This window comes from Lepidochelys olivacea (assembly GCF_965140295.1).
Source record: "Lepidochelys olivacea isolate rLepOli2 genome assembly, chromosome: 4".
Taxonomy (NCBI): Eukaryota; Metazoa; Chordata; order Testudines; family Cheloniidae; genus Lepidochelys; species Lepidochelys olivacea.
The window spans coordinates 130398445-130425360 of record NC_140414.1 but is presented as its reverse complement, the minus strand read 5'-3'; the positions used below and the strand labels follow the sequence as shown (position 1 = coordinate 130425360).

Sequence of the window (26916 nt, the reverse complement as noted above, 5' to 3'; positions counted from 1 at the left end):
ACCTGGATGCCTCGCCGTCTAAGTAAGGCCACTACTACTGCCATATACTTCATGAAAACACAAGGGGATGCAGAGAGGCTGAACGGTAGGGTGGTGAATTGGTAGTGGTGTTGATTCACAATAAATCTGAGAAATCTTCTGTGGCCATGGAAGATACAAATGTGAAAATATGTGTCCTTTAAGTCGAGGATGCCATACCAATCCCCTGGATCCAGAATGGGAATGATAGAGGCCAGGGAGACCATGCAGAAGCTCAGTTTCTTGGGATATCTGTTGAGGCAATACAGGTCCAGAATGGGCTGGAGGCCCCTCCCGGCCTTTGGGATAAGGAAATATTGGGAGTAAAACCCCTTCCCTCTCAAGTCTTGCAGAACCTCCTCCATGGCCCCATTCGTAAGGGGGATTGTACCTCCTGGACTAAGTATTGCTCATGAGAAGGGTCCCTGAAGAGGGACGGGGATGGTGGGTGATAGGGAGGGTAGACAAAAACTGAAGGGTATAGCTGACTGTCACTGTACTTTGTACCCAATGGTCCGTGGTTGTGTGGGACCACACTAGGCTGAAATGGGACAGACAGTCCAAAAATAAAAGGGAAGTTGGATCTGAAGCAGTGACAGCACACCTTCAAAAGGTCCGCTTGGGCCCCTCAGAGTACCTCTGAGACCTGGATGGGAGGTTGAGGTGGACAGGAGCGGTTGGCACAGTTGATAACTTCTGACGCTGAGAATGAGGAGGCTGCTGGGGCCTGAATAACTTCCTGGAAGCCGTCGGAGCGTAAAGGCCTAAAGACTGGAGGGTGGCCCTTGAGTCCTTCAGGCTGTGAAGTCTTGTGTCCATCTGCTCCAAGAATAACGAGGAGTGGCCGTGGATGGTTGGACTTTGTGAGGAAGTCCCAAGGACAGGAGTCAAGATCACCACCTCATGGAGTCCATTATCCTGGCTGCCAAGTTGGCTGCATCCAGAGCTGCCTGGAGAGAGGTCCCAGCCCATTCTTACCCTCCAAGAGGGCAATGACCTTCTGCCTTTAATTTTGAGGCAGGGAGTCCTTAAATTTACCCAAGGAGTCCCACAGATAATAGTTGTATCTCCTCAGCAAAGCTTGCTGGTCAGAGATACGTAGTTGGAGGCTACCCATCGAATAACCCTTTCTTCCAAAAAGACCCAGTTTCTTGGCATCTTTTTGTTTGGGGGTAGCACTCAGCTGGCCCTGCCTGTCTCTCTCATTGGCTGCTGACACAATCGGGGGGTATAATTATAAACAAAGTCTGAATGAACTCTCCCAACAGCTAGTTAGAAAGGGGGAGAGACTTCAGGAGCAAATTGTATTTACATGAACACACCTATTCTGCCTAGATATCCAGCAGATAGAGCTGTGTTGCTCAAAGTGATCAACTTTAGCTGGTGTTGGGTTACAAATCACTTTAGTACTGAAAGCAGGGGCAGTGAAATGTTGTTATCAATGTTGTTCTCTTTATTGTATGAGTAAAGGGGATAAGTAAACGCACCTTGTAAGTTATTTTCTGACACTACCATTGGAGCGCTGTCTGCAGCCGAGGATAGTTGAGAAGGAACTGAGGGGGTCGGGCCGCACGAGTGCTAGATGAAGCGTCAATGACACCACGAGACAGCTACTGCACATGTGCGTCCCAACCAGGCACTGCTACCAAAAATCTCTGATCAGCAGTGCCGGGATGCACCAACACCTGAAGTGGAGCACCCACAGGGACAGCACTTGAAGAACTGTGCTTAACTGTCCTAAATGAGGGAGTCACCTTCAGCTGAAAGGACCTCACTAAGCCAAGGGCTCAAATGTCAGACCCCAGACCCCTGTGAAAGTAAGAGGGGTGGAGACAGGTGTCCCAGCCAGGAGGTGTGGACTCTCCCTAAGGGTCGCCAGTCTGGTTTAACCTGTTCCTCCCCACAGTTCAAAGATAGAGCTAAATAGGCTCCATTAGGAGTCTTTTGTTATGTTAATTGCTCACTAAGAACCGAAAGTCACTAAGGGTTGGGTGGACTCTCAAGAGACTGACTTATAGAGGTCACAGCAGAGAGGCAGGTAGCAGATGGTGACTGGTGAGAGGAACAGCAGCTGGTGAGGAGGCCAGTGGAGAGAAGCGGCAGCCAGCGAGGCGGCCAGCCAGACCAAGTGCTCAGATGGCGGAACAAGGTGCCTTCTTCCCCAGGTGGGAAGTGAACTCACACAGATGCACCTCTGAACCCTGGGTCCTCACTGACCAACCACCACTGTGAGTGGGGTATGATGAGGAAGCAGAGAGGGGCTCAATAAAGGAACTTTTGGTTGTAGAAGTTGGGGTCTGGTGCCGGGCAGGAAGAAGCAGAAGCCTGCCTCTTGGAAATCTGAGTAGGAGAGGCAATGGAAGGGAAGACCCGGTATGAGGGGAAAGCCCCAGGGGTTCTGTAAGGCCACTGTATCAGTCAGCGACCTGCTGGCCAGGTGCCATCTGGGGGACCAGTACCAAAGTCCAGTGGCATGTTGACTGGCTACTGGTGGTGACCCTGAGGTTGCACACAGGGTTCCCTTTCAGACTTGGAAGAGAAGTCCTCTCTTAGAGACCATGGCACAGTGGTACCTGCCTCTGCCTCCATGTGGTGCCAGGGGTCCAGGGACCTGTGGCAAACTAGAGATGGTTGGGACATCAGGGTCAGGGACAGCTTGCCTCTAGAGAGTGCTGGAGGGCCCAGTGCCGGCAAGGAGCTCGATGCTCCTTGCTCCTTCCAGTAATCAGAGCTGGCAGGTATCCCATCAGAGTTGGGCAGGGGGACCAGGAGAGATAGTAAATCCCTGTTGATGGGACAGTCAGATTGCTGGTGCCACGGTGGCTTCCGGGTGTGAGCGGAGAATACCACACCGGACTCAATGCTCTGGGCATAGTTGATGGTGCCATCACGGAGCCAGGAGTGGAAGTGTGGCACAGGTCTCACCGTGATTCCTTCCCTCCTCCTCCCCCCCCCCCCGGCTTGTCCTTCTTCTGCAACAGTGAGCGCCCTCTATGGGGCGCTATTTTTTGTGCTTTTTCCATAGCACCAGAGATGTCAAACGGTACCAGGAAGAGCTTGGTTCTGGAGGAGCACTTTGCACTGACACCGAAGTGCTCGGTGCCAAATCAGAGCAGCTCAGCTCTGAGGCAGGTGTGAGGGGAGCTTCCATGATGATAGTCATTGACCTGATGTGTCTGTCTTTTTTAGTATGGGGTCTGAAGTCCCAATAGATCTGGCATTTGTCCTTCACATGAGTCTCCCCCAAGCACTTCAACCAGCTGGAGTGCAGATTGCTCATGGGTATAGGTTTGCCACAGGAGGCACAAGGTTTGAAGCCCGGGCACAGAGGCATGTCTCTTGATGATAGGGACTATTTACAGTAACTATGTACACTAACATTAATCACAATAACTATATACTCTAAACAATGATAAACTAATAGTTATAGTCCAAAAACTACTGGGGAGAAGCCTTGCCAAAGCAAGAAGGGTCATTCAAGCAACTGTCATGGGCGGTAAGAAGGAACTGAGAATGTTTGTGGCCGGTGGTGCCCCTTTTACCGGTGCATAAGCACGCAGCAACAGAGGGTGCCAGAGCCAGCCCAATGGATACCACTGAGGGAAAAATCGCCAGCAACAGTGCACACACCTAACATGGAATGGACATAAGAAAGCACTCAAAGAAGAATATTTCAAATTTATTTACATTATAGCAAAAGACTAAAAAAAAGGTTTTGCAAAGTAGCACTTTCCCATCTTTTTTGAAGACACATTCCTATGACAATACAACTAAGATCTAAATTAGAGTCAATACTCTATGACTCATACTTTTGTTGAGTGCCTGGGAAGAGATGTTTTTAAAAGGTAGAGAATTTAAATTTGAGGAATAAACTGGGTGATACCAGTAGTTCAAAGTTGAGTTTCTACAGTGAAGGGATAATTATTTACTTGTAATACTACTTGTCTGACTGTATTGTTTTACCAGATTCCTACTTTTCTACTTCCACTCGCTAGTGCAAAGAAAGTCAGAACCCCCTAAATCTCAAAGAGTTGGGGTTTTTGAAGCCCAGGTAGTTTAGCCCTATTCTGAGACCAATTACCAATGCCTCAGTACCCCCTGGATCATTCTACTGTAGTTTCTTCAAGAGAAGGAAGTGGAGTTATCCCTAAATTCTAAGTGTAACTAACAGTCAACGAATATTTATAAGGTAGGAGGAGTCCATCAGAAAAAAAGAATCAGCTTTTGAAAAATTATTGCCTCCTCCTCAATAGTGAGGGGACACAGGTGGATGAGTAAGAATCCGGTCAGAAGATATCTTCCAAGAAGCACAATTACAGGTTAGCCTTTCTCTAAAGAAGCCATATTAACTGGATTCCTATGCTTAGAGACTAAAACATATGAGGAGAGTTTTCCATGAATCCATAAATTTTCCAGTCATAGAACAAAGGAAAAGGGAACAAAGAACCTAGGGAAAGAAGTCACTCACCTTGTGCAGTAATGATGGTTCTTTGAAGTGTGTCCCCCTATGGATGCTCCACTGTAGATGTGTCTGCATCCTTGTTCTGCTGATTGGAAAACTTTGGTATCACTGTACATTCTGCCTGAGCTGTTTCTTGCCTACCACAAGGTTAGCCAGCATGCACAGGAAAACCCTCCTCGATTCCTTCTCTACCACGGAGTTAATGACAAGAACTCTGAAGCAGAGGGGAAGAGGGTGGGTTGTGGACCACCCACAGAGAGAAACATCTCGATGAACCATCGTTACTGGACAAAGGTGAGTAACTTCTTCTTTGAGTAGTGTCTCTATGGGTTCTACATTGTAGGTGACTCCCGAGAAGTGCCCACCACTAGTGACTGGGGCTTCAGAGTCGAGACTGTTATAGATGCTGGCTCCATGGCACTAAATCTGGCATATGCAGCCGAGTCCCCCAGGATGGCATAATGTTCTGCAAAGGTATGTGCAAGATGTTCAGGTAGCTGCTCTGCAGATTTCTGATACAGATTTTCTGATATCCTTGGAGAAGGTGATGGAAGAGGAAACCGATCTCATAGAATGCATGCATATTGAAGACGGGAGTGTTACATTACGCATCTGGTAACAGAGCTTAATATAGTTCGAGACCCATTTGAAGAGTCTTCGAGGTGAAATCGCTGTACCTTTTAACCTATCTGCAATGGAGAGGAAGAGTCTCAGAGACTTTCTGAAAGCTCTTGTCCTGTCCAAACAGAAGGCCAAGGCTCTCCTCACATCTAGTGTATGGAGGATGCCTTCCCTATTATCCTGATGAGGTCTGGGATAAAAGGTTGGAAGCCGAATAAGCTGATTTATATGAAATGTTGAAGTCACCTTGGGAATGAACTTTGGATGTGGTCTAAGAGTGACTTTGTCAGAGAAGAACACAGTGAACGGGGATGCGCCATTAGAGCCACTATCTCCCCTTTCCTTCTTGCTGAGGTAATGGTGATCAGGAATGCTGTCTTCATTGAAAGGTGAGTTAATGAACAAGCGTTCATGGGTTCAAATGGAGGTCTAGTCAGTCCTTTTAACATTAGGTTGAGACCCACTGAGGACTGGGAAGTCTGGGTTAGAGAAAGAGGTCTGCTATGCCTTTGAGAAACCTCTTTGTAATTGGATAGAAAAAGACTGAGTACCCTTCTACCTCCTGGTGGAAGGTTTCAATTGCTGCTAGGTGAATCTTTAGTGAGCTAATAGAGAGAGACCCGATTTCTTGAGAGTCAACAGGTAGTCCAGGACTACTGGTAGGGTGGCTGCATTTGGGATGACACCTTTGGGCCGACACCAGATTTGAAACCTTTTCCTTTTGTAGGTAGGTACAATGAGTACCTCCTTTCCTAATGTGTAATAACACCTCCTGTACCTCCTCAGAGCAAGATGTCTCTATGTGCTGGAACCATGAAGGAGGCAGGCTTTGAGTCAAAGAATCCGCAGGTTGGGATGGATAGCAGGTAAGGAGTGACTGGAAGAGTCATAGGTGCACAGTGTCAACTGTGTCAGGTAACGGTACCATTTCTGTCTGGTCCAGGTGGGAGAAATCCATATGATGTTTGTTTTTTCTCTTTTCACTTTCAACAGGACTTTCAGTATTAGAAGGAATGGGAGAAATGTGCAAAGAAGACTGTCATAAATATAAAGGGAAGGGTAAACCCCTTTGAAATCCCTCCTGGCCAGGGGAAAGCTCCTCTCACCTGTAAAGGGTTAAGAAGCTAAAGGTAACCTCGCTGGCACCTGACCAAAATGACCAATGAGGAGACAAGATACTTTCAAAAGCTGGGAGGAGGGAGAGAAACAAAGGGTCTGTGTCTGTCTATAGAAAGAAAAGGAGTACTTGTGGCACCTTAGAGACTAACCAATTTATTAGAGCATAAGCTTTCGTGAGCTACAGCTCACTTCCACGATATGCATCTGAGGAAGTGAGCTGTAGCTCACGAAAGCTTATGCTCTAATAAATTGGTTAGTCTCTAAGGTGCCACAAGTACTCCTTTTCTTTTTGCGAATACAGACTAACACGGCTGTTACTCTGAAACCTGTCTGTCTATAGTCTGTCTTTGCCGGGGATAGACCAGGAATGGAGTCTTAGAACTTTTAGTAAGTAATCTAGCTAGGTATGTGTTAGATTATGATTTCTTTAAATGGCTGAGAAAAGAATTGTGCTGAATAGAATAACTATTTCTGTCTGTGTATCTTTTTTGTAACTTAAGGTTTTGCCTAGAGGGGTTCTCTATGTTTTTGAATCTAATTACCCTGTAAGATATCTACCATCCTGATTTTACAGGGGGGATTTCTTCATTTCTATTTACTTCTATTTTTATTAAAAGTCTTCTTGTAAGAAACTGAATGCTTTTTCATTGTTCTCAGATCCAAGGGTTTGGGTCTGTGGTCACCTATGCAAATTGGTGAGGCTTTTTATCCAACATTTCCCAGGAAAGGGGGGGTGCAAGTGTTGGGAGGATTATTCATTGTTCTTAAGATCCAAGGGTCTGGGTCTGTAGTCACCTAGGCAAATTGGTGAGGCTTTTTACCAAACCTTGTCCAGGAAGTGGGATGCAAGGTTTTGGGAAGTATTTTGGGGGGAAGGACGCGTCCAAACAGCTCTTCCCCAGTAACCAGTATTAGTTTGGTGGTGGTAGCGGCCAGTCCAAGGACAACGGATGGAATATTTTGTACCTTGGGGAAGTTTTGACCTAAGCTGGTAAAGATAAACTTAGGAGGTTTTTCATGCAGGTCCCCACATCTGTACCCTAGAGTTCAGAGTGGGGGAGGAACCTTGACAAAGACCCTTGTCTCAGAAAAGGAGGAGAGCATCTCCCATGGAGTGTTGTCCGATCCCCACTCTAGAGCAGTACTGTGGACATTTCTTGTTCTTGTAAGTAGCTAATAGGTCTACTGTCGGTGTCCCCCATTGTTGGAATATGTCATGGAGGAACACTGAATCTATTTCCCATTCGTGGTCATGTGGGAATTTGTGGCTGAGACTGTCCACCTTTGTGCTGCGCACGCCTATGTTTTTCATGCCCCCGCAGTACTGGTGCTTCTTTGCTTGTGCCCATTGGGTCTTTAGGCAGCCCAAATTGCTCTGTCAACTCGGTACCACCATGCCCATGGTACCAGATATAGATGGCTTTGGTGCCGTTGGTACCAATGATACTGATTGAGCCTGAGATTGTTTTGGGCTTGATTGGGGCTCACTATGCGGCCTCACAAACCTTTTCTTAGAGGCCTTATGTGAGTGGTTCGCAGGTGTCTCCCTGGACTCACCTCCCTTCAAAGGAGAGGGTTGCGGTGAGGGCTCCTGCCAGGACTCCAGAGGTTGAAGGCCTGACTCCATGAGTAGAAGTTTGAGTCTCAGTTCTCTTTCCTGGATATGGGCTTCAGTCGCTGACACAAGAAACGCTTCTGTGGAATGTCAGGTTTCAGAAGTGAGCTGTAGCTCACGAAAGCTTATGCTCAAATAAATTGGTTAGTCTCTAAGGTGTCACAAGTACTCCTTTTCTTTCTGTGGAATGTATTTCTCTCCCAGGCAGTGAACACACTGCGAGCGTCTGTCAGTCGCTGGGATAGATTCCTTGCAACTGAGGCACTTTTTGAAGCCCGGGGAGCCGGGCATACCCTTGTCCAGGGTGTTGGCAGAAGACTGTTTGTTTTTTAAAGCAAGGCCAAAATAAAATGCAAACAAAGTTGGGAAAGAAAAAAGGCTTCAAGGGAAGATAAAAAATAGCAATTCTAAAAGAGTTAATCTGCAAACGAACAGCTCCAGCTCCATCTCTAACCAGGGATGGTTGAGAAGGCACTGAGAAGGACTCACCCAGGCACGTTGGCTAATTTTGTGCCAGGCGAGGAGCAGCGCATGTGCAAACGGAATGGATACTATTACCAAAATTCTCTGATCAGCAGTGCAGGGATGCAGACACACCGACAGTGGAGCACCCATCAGGACACTATTCAAAGAATCCTGGAGACTTCCAAAATGATAAGAACTGCCATACTGGGTCAGACCAATGGTCCATATAGCCCAGTATCCTGTCTCTAACAATGGCAGATACCAGAACTTCAAAGGGAATATACAGAACAGAACAATTTTGGAGAGATCCACCCGTATCTTCCCCTCCCAGTCTCTGGCAGTCAGAGATTTATGGTTGCGTAGTGGGTTAGCAGTAGTCCCTCCCACTCGGGGTCAGTGGGAGGCCACTCACTGTGCGTTGCTCACTGTCAGGGAATTAGCAGATCACTGCACAGCCTATGGCTCTGGCCTGCAGTCCAGGCAGAGCAGCAAATGAGTCTCTGGGCCCCAGATCCTCAAGCAGAGCGAGGCACCAACCAGTCTCTGACTCCTGCCTATAGTCAGAACAGAGCAGCAAACAGTTAGAGGTTCTGGCCCATGATCTGGGCAGAGCAACGCAAAAGTCTCTGAGCCCCGGTCCAGAAAGAGTGGGTAAGGGTCAGTTCTGATATGATTCTGTCTTTAAAATTACATGTAAAACGATTAATGTCACTGTATAATTGTTTTAATAAAGTATATTTAACAACAATTATACACTGATTTCAATGGAAGTTTTGCCAATGCAAAGATGGCATAATTAGGCACAAAACATCTTACCTTGTTTCCAGTTAATATCATCACCATAAACATGAAGCAGTGTTCTCAAAAAATCCTTTGCATTGAAGCAAACAACAGTACAGTGTAGTATTTGAAATAGTATTTCCCTATATAAGATATAAAAATAAATTCACTAACTGAGCATTTCATTTTTTCATATTACTGAATGCAAAATTTACATTATGTACATTTCTGTTGAACATGAATTAATATCACTTATTTAGTTAAAACAAATAAGGATTCTTACTTCTTGTACAAATAGGCTATCGGGGATTAGAAATAAATGTGGTTTCCCTCTCCCTCCCCATTGCTTCTGCTGAGCAATGAATAGGAAAACAGGATTGTATTTTCATTTTACTAAGTTAACTTTTTTCCCCTAAATTATGTTTTTCAAATAACAACCACTTAGTTGATATGCTTTCATAAGAGAAGGTTACTCACCTTGTGCAGTAACTGAGGTTCTTTGAGATGTGTGTCCCTGTGGGTGCTGCACTCTAGGTGATGGTGCGTCCCAGCGCCATTGATTAGACATCTTCAGTAGCAGTGCCTAGCCAGGCCACACATGCGCAGCTGCTGTCTCGTGGCATCACTGGAGTCTGTTCAGTGCGCACACAGCATGACCCCCTCAGTTCCTTCTCTACTGTAGAGTCCTCTTTTTTCCAGAGTAGAGGGGAGGGGTAGTGGAGCATAGACAGGGACACACATCTCGAAGAACCTCAGTTACTGCACAAGGTGAGTAACCAACCTTCTCTTCTTCTTCAAGTGCTGTTTCTGTGGGTGCTCCACTCAAGGTGAAAGTAGAGCAGTACCCACTATGGTTGGGGGGACTTTGGAGTTATGTGCATGGTAGCAGCAGAAAGGACAGTAAGGCCTACTATGGCATCCGCCCTGGGGTCGTGTGTATTGGCATAGTGCTTGGCAAAGGTATGGTCTGAGGCCCATGTGGCGGCTTTGCAAATATCTGGAATGGATACATTGTGCAGGAATGCCACAGGTTGTTGACACGGCTCGAGCAGACCTGTGCATTTTTCTGTTATTAAGAGAATCTGAGTCCAAATTTTTAAAAAAAAAAATAGCACCCGGTGTTAGATTTTAAGGCCTGTTTCTTAACCATTCCTAGACTAATTAACAGATTCACTTATAAATTCTCAGAAAAATTCTATATTCAAAGAGGTGTAATTTTAGGAAGGATATGATGTATTCTTCCTATATAGCAAAGGGGTTAAAAATCCCTACTTTAAATGCAAAACTCAACTCAATATTCTTATCAAGCCACAACTGGCATCTCCATAACAAACTTAACCATGCTAATGGTGCTAAAATAAATTCAATCAGCAGTTTATGCAGGCACATTAGTGAAACCATGATTTAAACAGTTACTGAAAGCTACAAACAAATTGTCAATATTTTAACACTGTACAAAGTGATGTTTAAATATAACCTGCTTGTTGCTCTAAGATCCCTTGGGAAAGCATAAGCACATCACACTACTTTTCGTCCTTCTCAAACTAGTTACAGTTTCTTTGCCTGTGCTGTATTTAATAATTTATGACGCACAGTTATAAAAAGAAGAGAGATTTATGTAGACTTTGCTATGAATCAAAACTAGGATGTCACTAAAAGGAGTTCTCATGGACAAAAAAGATTGTGTTTAATAGTAAACAAAGCTTTAAATAACAGTGGACTAATAGATATAGGTTTTGTCTAAATGCTAATGATTCCACATTAAAATGATATGCTGGTTTTATAGAGGTGAACTATTGTATACAGTAGTACACTGATGAGTTGCACAATTTATAATCTGAAAGAAAAACTAATGCTGGGATTTCATATTACTGAAACTTCACTTTTAAAAGTGCTTTAAGGAAGGGATTATTCTATTTTTATGAATTGCACAGCACAGTGCCCAGTGTAAGTATTAAACAATAATAATTTACATTAAAATTACTAGCAGAATATGAATAGTAATAACTAGCACCTTTATATTTACAATTTTAGAGATGGAGAGAGAGAGAGACATAAAAAAATAAAGTGACTTGCCCTTTGATATAGTTAACTCAAGAACTGTGACAGAACCGAAGTCCCTGTCCCCCATCTTATACTTTGTCAAAATTAATTATACTTTATAATCTGATTTTGTTGTTGTTGTTTTGTTTTTTACTTTTTGCTCATTTAAAAAATTCAGTAATTCACAATAGACCTCCCAGTCATTAGGGTAAATTAGCTAAATTCTAATAAATTTTAAAAAATTGACTAACATTACATTCTGGTCCCTTTAGAATTCTAAGTCCTGTGTCTCCCAAAGTCTGACATATAATAATATATTAATTTTTTAAATAAACTAACAATGGAATTTGATTAAATTTAAAAAAATGGATATTTAAAAGAAATAAATGCAATCTTTAAAATTAAGTGGCAATAGCAAAGAGAGATTTATACTTTAAACAACACTATCTCATAATTTTGACTGAACTTTTGATCTATAATGTTATAAAAATTGCTACTGGCTGCTAAGAAATATCCTCAGGAATGTTAAATGCTATTTTTAAAAAATCTACTCTATTCAAAAATTTTAAAAAATTATGAATACAGTTCAAAAAGCTGTGCTGTAATCCTGTTCATATGGTCTCTTTACAAACGCCCATCAAAAATCTCCCAGAAATGAAGTACAACATCCATAGGCAAGAAAGAAAAATAAAATTGGAAAGGAAGTTATTTACCTTTAGTAACTAGAGCTATTCAAGATGTGTTGTTTACATGTGTTCCACTTCGAGTTGTATGCATATGCCCCATGCACTGGAGATTGGAAGGCTTTAGCCAGCAGTGTCTGTTAGTCACACCTGCTCCCCGATGACCTTGAGGCCTTCTCACTATGTGATATAAAAGGGTGACCAACCATCCTCAGTCCCAGCACCACTATCAACTCCAGGCTATTGGTCTGCACAGTAGTGGGGAAAAGGAGAGTGGGTTATGCAACACATGTAAACAATTCATCTCTAAGAACTCCAGTTACTAAAAGTAACTTTACTTTCCATTTTGAATGCTTGTTTACATGTGCTCCCATGCAGTAAGTAATAGATGGAGCAGAGTACTGCAAGTCTAATTAAATAGAGAATGCAACACAGCCTTCCCAAACTGGGCATCTGAATGAGATTCCTGAACTAAAGTATAATGGCTTTGGCTAGTGAAAGTATGTATACTACTATAAGTAGTAGCCCTACATATATCAGCTACAGTTATCCCTCTAAGAGGTTGCGGAAGTGGCCTGTGCTCTAGTACAGCGGTTCTCAAACTATGGGGCGCACCTTCCAAGGAAGGCATGGGAATGTGTCAAGGGAGGCGCAAGTTTTGTGCTGCCGCTCCCCCCCTCCCCTTTTTTTTTTTGGAAGAGCTCCAGCTGTCAGCCCCTGGTGGCTGAAGCTCTTGCAGAAGAGCTGGGCACACCCGGGAGGTGGGATGGAGGGGATAAAGGGGACAGTCAGACCTCCCACTGCCTGGGGCTTACTGCCAGACCCCCTCCTGCCTGGGCTCTCCTTCCCCACCCCTGGCTAATCCTTCATCTGGAGGCAGCCTGGGCTCAGGCTCTACTTCCCTAGCCTAGGAGGCTCTCTGAATGGTTTTGTTCTAGACAAAATGATAGGGTTGCCAGGCATCCAGTTTTTGACTAGAACACCCAGTTGAAAATGGACCCTGGCAGCTCCAGTCAGCACAGCTGACAGGGCCGCTAAAAGTCTGGTTGGCCTAAGGTGGGCAGGCAGGCTCTGTGCCCAGCAGCTCTGTATGGCTCCCAGGAAATGGCGGCATGTCCCTCCAGCTCCTAGGCAGAGGGGCAGCCATAGAGGCTCTGCGTGCAGGCGCTGCCCAGAGCACCAGCTCCACAGCTCCCACTGGCTGGGAATGCCGTGGCTGCAGCCAATGGGAGCTGTGGAGCCAGCGCTTGGGACAGCGCCTCCGGGCGGCGTTCAGTGCCTGTGGGCGGGAGCAGCTTGCAGAGGCCACCTGGCCGCCGCTCCGCCTAGAAGCTGGAGGCGCATGCCATCACTTCCTGGGAGCCATGCGGTCTTCCTCAGTCCCCAAGAAATGCTGGGGCCACCTGAAGTCAGAGCCACCTGGAGCCCGCACCCCCTCCTGCACCCCAACCCTCTGCCCCAGCTCTGAGCTCCCTCCTGCACTCTGAACCTCTCGGCCCCAGCCTGCAGCCCCCTCCTTTACCCCCAAACCCTTCATCCCCAGCCCCACCTGAGAGCCCACAACCTCAGCTGGAGCTCTCATCCCCTTTCACACCCCATTCCCTGCCCCAGCCCAGTGAAAATGAGCAAGTGAGCGAGAGTGGGGGAAAGTAAGCGATGGAGGGAGGAGGGATGGAGTGAGCGGCCGGCGGGGCCTTGGAGAAGGGGTGCGGGCGGGGCCAGGGTGTTCAGTTTTCTGCAATTAAAAAGTTGGCAACCCTACAAGACAGAGCTTGGAAAACATCAGAGTATGTAATGCAGCCTCACACTTAGCTGAATGAGGCTTTGGGAAAAAATAGGTAAGTGAATGGACTGATTTAAATAAGTGTCAGAGATTACTTTGGGAAGAAATTTAGGTTGTGACCAGAGTGTAACTTTAACCCTGTGAAAAATTATATATGGGGGGTTTCACCATAGAGCTTGCAATTATCTGAGGAAGGATGGTCCAGTGGTTAGAGCACTAGCCTGGACTGTGGAAAACATGGGTTGGGGGGAGGGATAGCTCAGTGGTTTGAGCATTGGCCTGCTAAACCCAGGGTTGTGAGTTCAATCCTTGAGGGGGCCATTTAGGAATCTGGGGCAAAAATTGGGAATTGGTCCTGCTTTGAGCAGGGGGTTGGACTAGATGACCTCCTGAGGTCCCTTCCAACCCTAATATTCTATGATTCCCAGACCCTGCATGCCGATCTATAGGGCCCTACCAAATTCACAGTCCATTTTGGTCGATATCAAGGCCCCAGGATTTTAAAATTGGTCAATATCACGATTTCAGATGGAGGTGAGACTGATCTCCCTGTGCTCCCTCACTTCTGCGCTGCCACTGGAGGTAGATCTCATCTCCCCACCCAACCCAGGTTAGCAGCTAGGAGCACCTGGCTGAGGTGCTCCCAACAGTACATGGAAGATTGGACCACCACCTCCAGAAGCCTCTTCTGGCTGCAGAAAGCTTCGGGGATGCTGCCCAGCCCCAGAACTTCCTGCAGCAGCGGGAGGTATGCAGAGGTGGGTCTGATCTCCCCCCGAGAGTGGCTGTGCTGTGGAAGAACAAGTCCTGTGTCTTGCCAGCCAAGCCTGGACTAGCAATTAGGAGCCCCCAGCTGGGGTGCTCCCCGGAACATGGGAGAGATCACATTTCTCGTGGAAAGGCTTATTTCACAGTCTGTGACATGTTTTTCATGGCCATAAAACTGGTAGGGCCTACCAATATAACTGCAACAAAAAATGCCATCTTCATAGACAAATGGAGTAATGAGCACAAGGCTAATAGCTCAAATGGAGGTCCCTCCAAGTAGATAAGTACCACATTAAGATTCCAAGATAAAAGTAAGTATTGTAAAATAAGTTATTGAAGGAAAAACTCTCAGAAGACCTTTCACAAACTTTTTAACTGAAGGATGAGATGGTCGTGAATTGGTGGATGATGTGCAGAGATAGCAGCCAAACACACACGTAATGAGCTTAGCAACAAACCAAAGGTTTTTAAGAATAATAGATACTCGATATGAGGGACTGATGTCTCTCATGGGCAAGAATTTACTGAATGGATAAAAAACATTTCCATTTTTCAGTCCTCAGAGACTCCTTTCTGCTCTGAATCAATATGCTGTATATATCAACAGAACTGTTAGCCAGAGAGTTTCCATGCTGTGAGGTTTAGGAACAACAAATCTAGATGAAATGTTGTCCCATTGTTCTGAGTAATTAAGTCTGGTAGATACTGGAGGTGTCAGAGAGATTTCTGATTTCCTTGAACCAGTATTGCCTGGGCCAGTCTAGGGCTATTAGGATGACTGAGGCCTTGTCCGGTTTGACCTTCCTTAACACACGTAGGGTCAGAGGAACTGGGGGAATAAACATACAATATGGCCTGAACCCAGGGGATTAGGAAGGCATCTTCTTGAGAACTCAGACTTTGTCCTCCCTTGGAACAAAATACTTTGTATTTCTTGTTCTGGTCAGCTGCAAACAGACACTACTGATTGAAAATGGACTTGATGACCAAATCCTTTAAGGACCATTTACAATTCGGAGCAATAGGTCTGCTTAGATTGTCTGCCAGCCTGTCGTATAGTCCTGGAAGGTGATATACAGTTGTTGTGCAGGATACATCAATTCCATAGATCAACTGCTTCCCTGCACAACATTGTTGATCTAGTTCCCACGTTTGTTTACATAAAACTTTGTGGTTGATTCTCATCTGTACACTCTGATATTTGATATGAGGTAGAAAGGCCATGCAGGCAAGCCATGTTGCTCTGAGCTCCAGGACACTGATATGAACCCAAGCATCTCTTTGAGACCATTGACCCTGTACTGTACACTCCAGCAACGACACATCTGTCACTACTGACTTAGTGGGAAATTCTGAGGAGAACAGAAATCCCTTGCAGACCTAATATGGATCTTTCCACCAGTTGAAGGAGTTCAAAACTTCTTGAGGTATGTGTACCCTCATATCTATATTGTGGCCATCAGGGTGATAAGCCATCCATTACCACCCCTTACGACAACAGAGACACGGTCTAGTGTATCAACAGCTGAACATGATCTCCCAGAATGACACTGCCCAAATAGGATAATGCTATCCTCGGATGCATAAACAGAGGAATCTCGAATAGGAGTAGAGTGGTTATTTTAACCTCTGTATTTGGCTCTACAAGAATACTGTGTCCAGTTCTAGTGTCCACAATTCAAGAAGGATGTTAATAAACTGGACAAGTCCAGAGAAGAGTCACAAGCAAGACGATTGGAAGAATTGGAAGACATACCCTACAGTGACAGATTCAAGGTGCTCAATCTATTTAGCTGAGCAAAATATAAGGTTAAGAGGTGACTTGATTACAGTTTATAAGTACCTACACAGGGAACAAATATTTGATAATGAGCTCTTCAATCTAGCAGAGAAAGGTACAACACGATACAAGTTGAACATAGACAAAAATTCAGACTGGAAATAAAGTGTAATTTTTTTTAAACAGTGAGAATAATTAATCACTGGAACAATTTACCAAGGGTCATGGTGGATTCTCCATCACTGGAAATTTTAAATCAAGATTAGATGTTTTTCTAAAAGATATGCACTAGTAGACCTGTGTTATATAGATAGGCTGGACTGTCACAATGGCCCCTTCTAGTGTTGGAATCTATGAATCTGTGAAAGAAAAAAAATCTATAATTGGGGTCACCAGAGTACCTGAAGCCATGTGACCTTAAAACCAGAGACATGTCCTTGAAGTAGATTTGTTTTGCAGTTCATTTATCAACTCTGACCTACTGTTGAATCTGCCCTGCAGTAGGTACGCTCGAGCCATCATGGTATCGATTAGAGTCCCAATAAACTATCTTTTGTGTTGGAATTAAATGAGACTTCCATGTTCATTCTCAGTCCCAATCTGGACAACAGAAGTATGATGTACTGAACACTGCTTATCACCTGCTCTGGAGATGATCCTCTCACCAACCAATTGTCCAATAACATGGACACCAGAGAAGCCTTCCAGGATGCCTCCTGCTGGAAAGAGAAGGGAGGGGCTGCTTTCAGAGCTTTCTTCTTCCTGAAGACATAAAGAAGTGACCCAATCCTCTTTCTTTTAAGGGATTCTTGAGAGATCTTCCTCTGTGCTCCTCAGAGGTGTGATGCCTATCCCTGCTCGCAGCCACAGAGGTAGGAGCAGGCAGAGCCCCAGAAATAAAGGCAGTTACTGGGACACTTTTCCCTGAGGACAATCCCAGACTAGACGGATCCTGTCTCCCATCCAGTCAGAGACCAGCCTTATAGCTTTCTCTAAAAGGAACTTCATCTTGATGTCCCTAGATTTAGTTGTCCTCTTGTAAGGATTTTACAATTCTTAAGCTTTTCTTTTACATATCCTTCACTTTAAAGCCTGGGTTTTTCTGTCCCAACATCATGCCAGACCCACCCATCCCCACCTTCTGTACAGGGTAAAAAATGAACCTAGAGAAAGCTGAAACCTACACTCATCACTATACTAAATATGTAGTCTAAATAATTAACTATTTACAAAGTCAGAATAAAATATGCAACTGGAAAAAGAGTGGACATTGTTGGCTGGCTCAGTCTCACATCCAGGAGCAGCTGAAAGGAACTGAGGGCCAGTTGGACACTTTGCCCCCCCGCTTTATACCTTTGAGGCCACCAGCGGAGCAGATGCAATCAAACAACATTGCTGGCTAAAGCATTCTGATCTCTAGCACGTGGGTAGGGTGACCATATGTCCCGTTTTGGCCAGGAGACTCCCTTTTTTAAGCCCTGTCCCAGCCGTCCTGACTTTTTTGGCAAAAGTTCAGAGTGCACCCCCAGAGAGGCAGAGAGGAATGTGCGTGTGTGTGTGGGCGAGGGAGGGGGGTGAATAGGGCTCTGGCGAGCAGCAATGCGAGCCAGGGGAGAAGGGGCAGGCAGGATATGGACAAACAGTGATGCCAGCCGCATGAGGGGAGGCAGGGTTCAGGCAAGCAGCGACACCAGCCTTGTGGGAGGCAGCAGGGATCAGGCGAAGAATGACACCAGCCCCACATGGGGAGCAGGCTGGGCTCAGGTGAGAGCCCTGTGCATGGTGGTGGCAGGGCTGGGGCCAGCAACTCAGGTCAGCCCTGTGCTTGTGGGGAGAGGAGGCAGAGCACAGGCCAGCCCCATGTGCAGGGAGGGAAGAGGGTAGGGAACAGACAGCCCCAGGTGCAGAGGGGGAGGGGGTATGGCTTGGATGAGCGGGCCCCACGCAGTGTCCCGTTTTCCCTTTGGGAAATATGGTCACCCTACACATGGGGCATATTCACGCCACCAGAAATGGAACATATGCAAATAAGCACTCAAAGAAGAATTACTTAGACATTTGTTGTAGTATTAGACAACAGTGACAATCAACATCACTACTATTTACACACATACAGAACAAAGATTACTGTCTGTTCCCTCACCTGATGTACTTCTTATGAGTCTGTTCCTGTTGCTCCCAAACAGAAGAGTGCTCTATTTTTAAATAAATAAACTTATCATTTCTGGTACAGGCATCCCAAACAATTGGATTAACAATTGAAGAGCCATTGGAAGGACGAAGTTGGTCTGTCTGTCTCTTTATTAACATAACAATTCCTCTTACTGATGAGACTACGCCCTATAAGTACAATTGATTAAGATGAGTAGTATTTTTCTACTGAACACCTTTATGCAATTCTATATAGAAATTTCCACATTTCCCTAGATGCAGTGTGTTACGTACAGTACATTTATTTAAAAAACAAACATATTTTAGGGCCGTCAATTAATGGCAATTAACGCAAACAATTAATGCAAAACAAATTAACTAGATTAAAAAATTAGTTCCGATTAATCGTAGTTTTAATCATACTGTAAAACAATAATAGAACAACAATTTACATTTATTATAAATACTTTTGGCTGTTTTTCTACATTTTCAAATATATTGATTTCAATTACAGCACACAATACAAAGTGCACAGGGCTTTATATTATTTTTATTAGAAATATTTGCACTGTAAAAAAGATAAAAGAAATAGTATTTTTCAATTCACCTAATACAATTACTGTAGTGCAATCTCTTTATTGTGAAAGTGCAACTTACAAATGTAGATTTTTTTTAACGTAACAAAAACAAAACAATGTAAAACTTTAGAGCCTACAAGTCCACTCAGTCCTACTTCTTGTTCAGCCAATTGCTAAAACAAACAAGTTTCTTTACACTTACAGGAAATAATGCTGCCCACTTCTTATTTACATTGTCACCTGAAAGTGAGAACAGGCATTCACATGGCACTGTTGTAGCTGGCGTTATAAGAAAACCAACCTTCTGTTGGTGGCATCTGACTCAGATGACGAAAACCAACATGCACTGGTCCAGTCTGCTTTGGACTGTTATCAAGCAGAAACAGTCATCAGCATGGATGCATATCTTCAGGAATGGTGGTTGAAGCATGAAGGGACATAAGAATCTTTAGCACATCTGGCACGTAAATATCTTGCGACACTGGTTACAACAGTGCCATGTGAACACCTGTTCTCACTTGTAAACAAGAAGCAGGCATGATTATCTCTGGCAAATGTAACCAAACTTGTTTGTCTAAACAATTGGCTGGAGTAGGACTGAGTGGACTTGTAGGCTCTAAAGTTTTACATTGTTTTATTTTTGAATGCAGTTATTTTTCTGTACATAATTCGACATTTGTAAGTTCAACTTTCATGATAAAGAGACTACAGTACTATTGCACTACAGTACTTGTATTTGATGAATTGAAATATACTATTTGTTTTGTTTTTTTACAGTGCAATGTATTCAAAAATAGAAAGTGAGCACCGTACACTTCGTATTCTGTGTTGTAACTGAAATCAATATATTTGAAAATGTAGAAAACATCCAAAAATATTTAAATAAATGGTATTATATTATTGTTTAACAGTGCGATTAATCACACGATTAATCACAATTCATTTTTAATAGCTTGACAGTCTTACATATTATTACATATTTCTATTATGGTAGCACCTATAAGCTCCAGTCATGCACCAAACCTCATTGTCATAGGCGCTGTACAAACACAAATAAAAAAGATGGTCCCTGACCCAAGAGTTTATAATTTAAGTCATTAACCCTGGATACTCATCCCATTTAAAAACAAACACAGTATAAAATACTATATAATATTAAAGACTAGTCATAACATCCTGACATATAAATACATATACATCCAACTACTAATATGAGAATAGCAGAATAAATTAACCCTTCCAACTCTCGGCACACACTTCCTCAAAAACCTGGAGGAAAAAGATGGTCTTTGCCTTATTGTCCAGAAGTTTCTGGTGGACCAAGGTAGAGCAGTGAATTTCAAAGTTAGGGAAATCTCAATAAATACCTGCCAATGACTCTCTGAGTTTGTGTTGAGGGAGCTTCTGCTCAAGCACCTTACCTGTTCACAACTGCAGTATGGCCTAACATTACTATAGTGTATTAACATCTTTTAAATAAGCAAAATAAAAAAAAAAAAACCACCCTGCATCAAAATGCACCCTTCTCAAATTTTAGTGAGTTAGAGGATGCTGTTTTTTAAAGTATATACAGAAATGGGAGAGGGGGAATAACTTTTTAAGATCAATACAAGCTTTATAAATATGCCACAAAACCATGTACTACAATAAGTATCTACAATACTTGTGGTCTTCATAATAGAGTGGATGCTGATATTTACATTTTTCCAAATATAAGTATTTTCAGTTTCTGTTGTGCAGAAAAGCTTTTGCATTGGTTATTTTTGGTTTCAGTTAAGAGGTGCAGAGATAATATTTTCTTCATTGGGAATATTTCATTCAAAGTTGAGAAACAGAGCGGGAGATGAAAAAGCAGAAAAGATTATTTATAGATTGGAAAACAAAAACCAGCTGAGAGACAATGAGCTCTACTAATTCTAAAAAACTTGAAGGGCATGGGGCTAGATTTTCAAAGGTATTTAGGCACCAGAAGATGCAGCTAGACAGCTAAAAATACAGATTTCAATGGGAGTTAGGCACCTAACCTGCTTAGGGACTTTTGAAAATCCTACTAGGTACCTAAATACCTCTGATAATCTGGCCCATGGAAACCAGAAACAATCTGTGAATTCATTAACTACAGTTAATACTTTGCTTAATAAATCAGTTTTAAATGCAAAATATGTTTTGATATATTTACTTTTTTTTTCCTTATGTATCCAACACATTTAAGGTAGCCATGTTTAATTAAAAAAAATTAAGTGCTAGTTCTGTGTATTTTTAATTGAATTTCAATTTCAATTCAAATGCAGCTTGATACAACTCATGAATACAAAATTAAGCATCTAGTACAATAAGAAATGGATCAGTGACAATTTCTAAATCAAGATTGGCTGTTTTTCCAAAAGCTATACTCTAGGAATTATTTTGAGTAAATTCTATAGGCTGTGCTATACAGGACATCAGATTAGATCAGGAGTTCTCAAACTGTGGGTCGGGACCCCAAAGTGAGTCAGGACCCCATTTTAATGGGGTCGCCAGGGCCAGCATTAGACTTGTTTGGACCCAGGGCTGAAGCCCTCTCTCCCACTCCCCAGGGCTTGGGGTCCACGCCTCCCCACACCCCACGGATCATGTAGTAACATTATTGTCAGAAGGGGGGTTCCAGTGCAATGAAGTTTGAGAACGCATGGATTAGATTATCACAATGGTCCCTTATGGCTTCAGAATCAATGATAAATTTTCATATTCTAACACAATAAAAATGTAAACATTTAAAATCTGAATACATTCAGATTGAGCTATATAAATGCTTAAATAAAATATTTACAGATATAGTGTTTCCTCCTGGTTAGCAAAGAGAACCACCAAATTTAGTAAAGATTTATGTATAATATTTAGCATATATGTATATTATAGTATATGTAGTTGCGAATTAACATATTTTAATTGTTATACCCAGAAATGCAGCAAACCCTACAGAACCTTTCCTTCGAGGGCGTGGGGATTTTTTCAGAGCAGACAGACTCCAAGCTGCACAGCTTGAAAGACTCCAGGGCGACCATGAAGCCGTTGGGAATGCATACGCCGGCAACCCAATGCAAGCACTTTAGTCTCAACCACAACAACAGTGCTTATATCCTCCTCGTCAGAGGCAGGATTTTTATAGACGAAGGGGCAGGAACGGCAGGCAGAAACCTTCCAACCCCCATTTGGGCAAGGTCATGGCCAGTCTAAACAGGCTCTAAACAGGCCTTTTGAAGATGTGCCCAAGGATGGCGCACCCACCACGCTACCATGTTTTCTGTATCATCTATCCCACTTCTACCATGCTTGGTCCCAAATAACATAGGATCACTGGGTTCTTTGCATGGTAGAAGTGGGATACTCTCTCCAATTCTGTTCCTTCCCCCTCTCCCCCCCCCCTTTCAGGGACCCCTCTCATGAGCAACTCCTTATCCAGGAGGTGCAATCGCTCCTCGCCATAGGGGGAGTGGAGGAGATTCCTCAGGAGCTAAGGGGAAAGGGCTTCTACTCCCATTATTTCCTAATCCCCCAGGCAAAAGGGGGTCTCAGACCCATTTTAGACCTGAGAGGACTCAACCAGTTCATGGTGAAGTTGACGTTCCGCGTGGTCTCCCTGAGCACTATTATACCTTCCCTGGATCCGGGAGACTGGTACGCCGCACTCAACATGAAAGACGCATACTTTCATATAACCATTTGACCTGCACACAGACATTTTCTCCAGTTTGCGCTCAAACACTATCAGTTCACGGTCCTCCCATTCGATCTGTCAACAGCCCCCAAGTATTCACCAAATGCATGTCGGTCGTAGCAGACTTCCTCTAGAGGAGGCAGGTGCAGGTATACCCTACCTAGATGACTAATCTGTGAGAGAAAAGCCAGCAAAGGGGGGTGGCTATTAAGAGCTATTGTACCAGTAGTGGAAGGCAAAAAACTCCTAACTATTGTGAGTAGTCATTTGGGAATCAACCATGTCCCTTAAGGATACCTGAAAACATCCTGGTTCCAACCGCCATTCAAGGAGGATCATCAGATCAAGTCCCTCTCCAGTTGGAATACATGTACCCCAACCTCAAACCAAAGGAAACCATAAGTATCTGACATGGGTAATATCCAACCCTCCATACTGCACTCTCAACCCAAACATTAGATCTAGTGTGTATCCAGCCTTAGAAGACTCTATAACCACCTGAGACAGAACAATTGTTGGCATGACAATCATAAAATTCTTGATTAATCCAAAAGAATCATCACCTATGCAGATTTCTGAAGTCCTCAAACACCATTCCATGTTGACTCCAGGCTTCTCTGTACAATCAGCCCCAATAAAGCCTCTTTCCTTGAGTGAGTCGATCTGTATACCCATCAACATATTCACCCATATGGTTCTATATTCCATGAGTTTTGCTTTGAATCTAAAAAGAAAATTCACCTGGAACCTCTATGTTTCACCTGGTTTTGCATCAATATTTTTCAAAACTCCACAAATTGGCCAAGTTCTCTCAAACCATTTATTGATCCTTGTCAGAGCTTAACAAAACTCAAAATCAGGCAAGTTTCACACATTTTTCACAGCTCTAGTATGAACATTTTCTTAAATTCATAGAACAAAAACTATTGTTATTCACTAACCTGATCTGAGCTCAGCTGTGAAGAACCATCTTGAAATACCATAGTAACTACCAGAGCTACTGCCTCTTTTATAGTTGTGATTAACTGGCTTTTTTCCTCATGTCCTAAATTTCTGATGTCACAAAATGTTTTTTCTGCTTGTTCAGCAGCCCAATCATGCTTTGTTTTATGTGAATTAACATCTTCTTTCATTGGTAACCACCGTTCCATCTTGTATGAGTAATAAGTAGATATATCCTGCTTCCTTTTAAGACTGGTGATTTTATTATTTTCACTATTCTTATTTTTCTTTCTTTGTGCTGACGAGTTTCTCTCTCTATAGTCCCATTTTGGTAGGTCTACATCCTGGTAATTTATAAAAGTGCTCATACTAGAAGTGAGCAATACTGAGCTCACTATTTCAGTGTTTTGATCACAGAACATTTTGTCCGTAAGTTCTGTACTAGCTAACAGACTACTGCTTTTTGCAGTGCTGGTATTCATATTTAATGATACAGCCATAGAATCATGGATCTCCTGGAAGAATCAAAAACTTTTTAGTGGATATATTATTCACCTTAGTATTATAGGTCAGAAAATTAAGCAAATATAAATTTAACATTTCCTGAAAAGCTTTTCAAAATGATTTATGCAGGAAAAAACTCAAATATGTTGATATTGTCTTACTTTCATTTTAAAATAAATCTGCCTGATGCATTTTATGAGTTCTATTAAGATAGAAAGATTCAGTTTAACAAGACTATGTAACAAAGAGAAAACACTATAAAGACTAAATATGCATCCCTTTAAAAAAATCACTCTACTCCTTTATATTATTTGTAATAAAAATTACTATTATTTTTCAATTGTCGCTGTTGGGGTCATATTTAAGTGAATTAAAGGGCTCATGGAAAGTGCAAAGTTAACAGCCAACTGACTGCAAAACTGGTATTAGCAGCTGCTGTACAAGCTTCTCTATCATTCATATTAAAGTGCTTCATCCATGACCTGGAAAGACAGTCTTCAGAGGCCAAATGGAAGTTTATTTTCCATGCCCATTCACTCTTTCGCCTCATTTATCAAGCAGGGTACCAAAAATGTGACATTAATTTCCCCTTCCTCAGCTTATTCCTCATGCTTCCTAGCTTCAAAGTTATGAAACCAATTCTCTAGCCTGAGACTACACACTCTGGGAACAAGTTGATAACCAAACACAATTAACAGAAAAATCTGTCTTCTTGTACGTGGCTTGTCTGCCATCTACGTAGCTAATGGTTCTGACTGATATAGGGTGACTAGATGTCCTGATTTTACAGGGACAGTCCCGATTTTTGGGTCTTTTTCTTATATAGGCTCCTATTACCCCCCACCCCCGTCCCGATTTTTCACATTTGCTGTCTAGTCACCCTAGACTGATAGTATCTGGTTAGGGAAGAAGACAAACTGAATGAAAATGAAGTGAACAGAGTGGGGGGCACTAAAAAGAGTTTGCCCCAACCAGCATTCCCAATCACATGTGCTGGAACCCCCCCTGGCTTGAAGTGGTTTCCATTATATGAAGGCTTTACAGTTTGGTTCAATAGCTCTCAGCACTCCCACTATAAAAATTGTTCCAGAGCCCCTGTTCCCAATAGGACACCAAAGCTGAAAGAGAGGGAATATCCTTAGCATGACACCCAAATATTCTATCAGCTGCTGCAGTGGAGTGAATTCTACTGCCAAATAGCAAGCAGCGAGTTCTACATTTTTTGTAAAAAGAAAAGGAGTAGTTGTGGCACCTTAGAGACTAACCAATTTATTTGAGCATGAGCTTTCGTGAGCTACAGCTCACTTCATCGGATGCATACCGTGGAAACTGCAGAAGACATTATATACACACAGAGACCATGAAACAATACCTCCTCCCACCCCACTGTCCTCCTGGTAATAGCTTATCTAAAGTGATCATCAAGTTGGGCCATTTCCAGCAAAAATCCAGGTTTTCTCACCCTCTGCCCCCCCACACACAAACTCACTCTCCTGCTGGTATTAGCCCATCCAAAGTGACCACTCTCTTCACAATGTGTATGATAATCAAGGTGGGCCATTTCCTGCACAAATCCAGGTTCTCTCACTCCCTCACCCCCCTCCAAAAACCACACACACAAACTCACTCTCCTGCTGCTAATAGCTTATCTAAAGTGATCATCAAGTTGGGCCATTTCCAGCACAAATCCAGGTTTTCTCATCCTCCGCCCCCCCCCCCCACACACACACACACAAACTCACTCTCCTGCTGGTAATAGCCCATCCAAAGTGACCACTCTCTTCACAATGGTCATGCCTCCAGCTTTCACCCTGACCACACCACACGATCCATCGTCTACAGCCAAGCTCTGCGATACAACCGCATTTGCTCCAACCCCTCAGACAGAGACAAACACCTACAAGATCTCTGTCAAGCTTTCTTACAACTACAATACCCACCTGCAGAAGTAAAGAAACAGATTGATAGAGCCAGAAGAGTTCCCAGAAGTTACCTACTACAGGACAGACCTAACAAAGAAAATAACAGAACGCCACTAGCCATCACCTTCAGCCCCCAACTAAAACCCCTCCAACGCATTATTAAGGATCTACAACCTATCCTGAAGGATGACCCAACACTCTCACAAATCTTGGGAGACAGGCCAGTCCTTGCCTACAGACAGCCCCCCAACCTGAAGCAAATACTCACCAACAACCACATACCACACAACAGAACCACTAACCTAGGAACTTATCCTTGCAACAAAGCCCGTTGCCAACTGTGCCCACATATCTATTCAGGGGACACCATCAAAGGGCCTAATAACATCAGCCACACTATCAGAGGCTCGTTCACCTGCACATCCACCAATGTGATATATGCCATCATGTGCCAGCAATGCCCCTCTGCCATTTACATTGGTCAAACTGGACAGTCTCTACGTAAAAGAATAAATGGACACAAATCAGATGTCAAGAATTATAACATTCATAAACCAGTCGGAGAACACTTCAATCTCTCTGGTCACGCAATCACAGACATGAAGGTCGCTATCTTACAACAAAAAAATTTCAAATCCAGACTCCAGCGAGAAACTGCTGAATTGGAATTCATTTGCAAATTGGATACTATTAATTTAGGCTTAAATAGAGACTTGGAGTGGCTAAGTCATTATGCAAGGTAGCCTATTTCCCCTTGTTTTTTTCCTACCCTCCCCCCCCAGACGTTCTGGTTAAACTTGGATTTAAACTTGGAGAGTGGTCAGTTTGGATGAGCTATTGCCAGCAGGAGAGTGAGTTTGTGTGTGTGTGTGTGTTTCGGGGGGCGGGGGTGAGAAAGCCTGGATTTGTGCTGGAAATGGCCCACCTTGATTACCATGCACATTGTAGGGAGAGTGGTCACTTTGGATGAGCTATTACCAGCATG

At 43.5% G+C, this 26916-nt stretch overlaps 1 protein-coding gene across 1 annotated transcript in view; it reads right to left on the bottom strand.

Annotated features, from left to right (window-relative positions):
- POLN (DNA polymerase nu) overlaps window positions 1–26916 on the bottom strand; it is a gene marked incomplete at its 3' end in the record, with an annotated part of 269901 nt that overhangs the window by 207253 nt on the left and 35732 nt on the right. Inside the window, exons 7-9 of the mRNA XM_084625771.1 lie at window positions 23505–24020; window positions 18281–18477; window positions 9117–9223 (exon numbers count right to left, since the gene is read on the bottom strand). Coding sequence (XP_084481897.1) covers window positions 9117–9223; window positions 18281–18477; window positions 23505–24020 — 820 coding nt within the window. The remainder of the gene's footprint in view (window positions 1–9116; window positions 9224–18280; window positions 18478–23504; window positions 24021–26916) is intronic.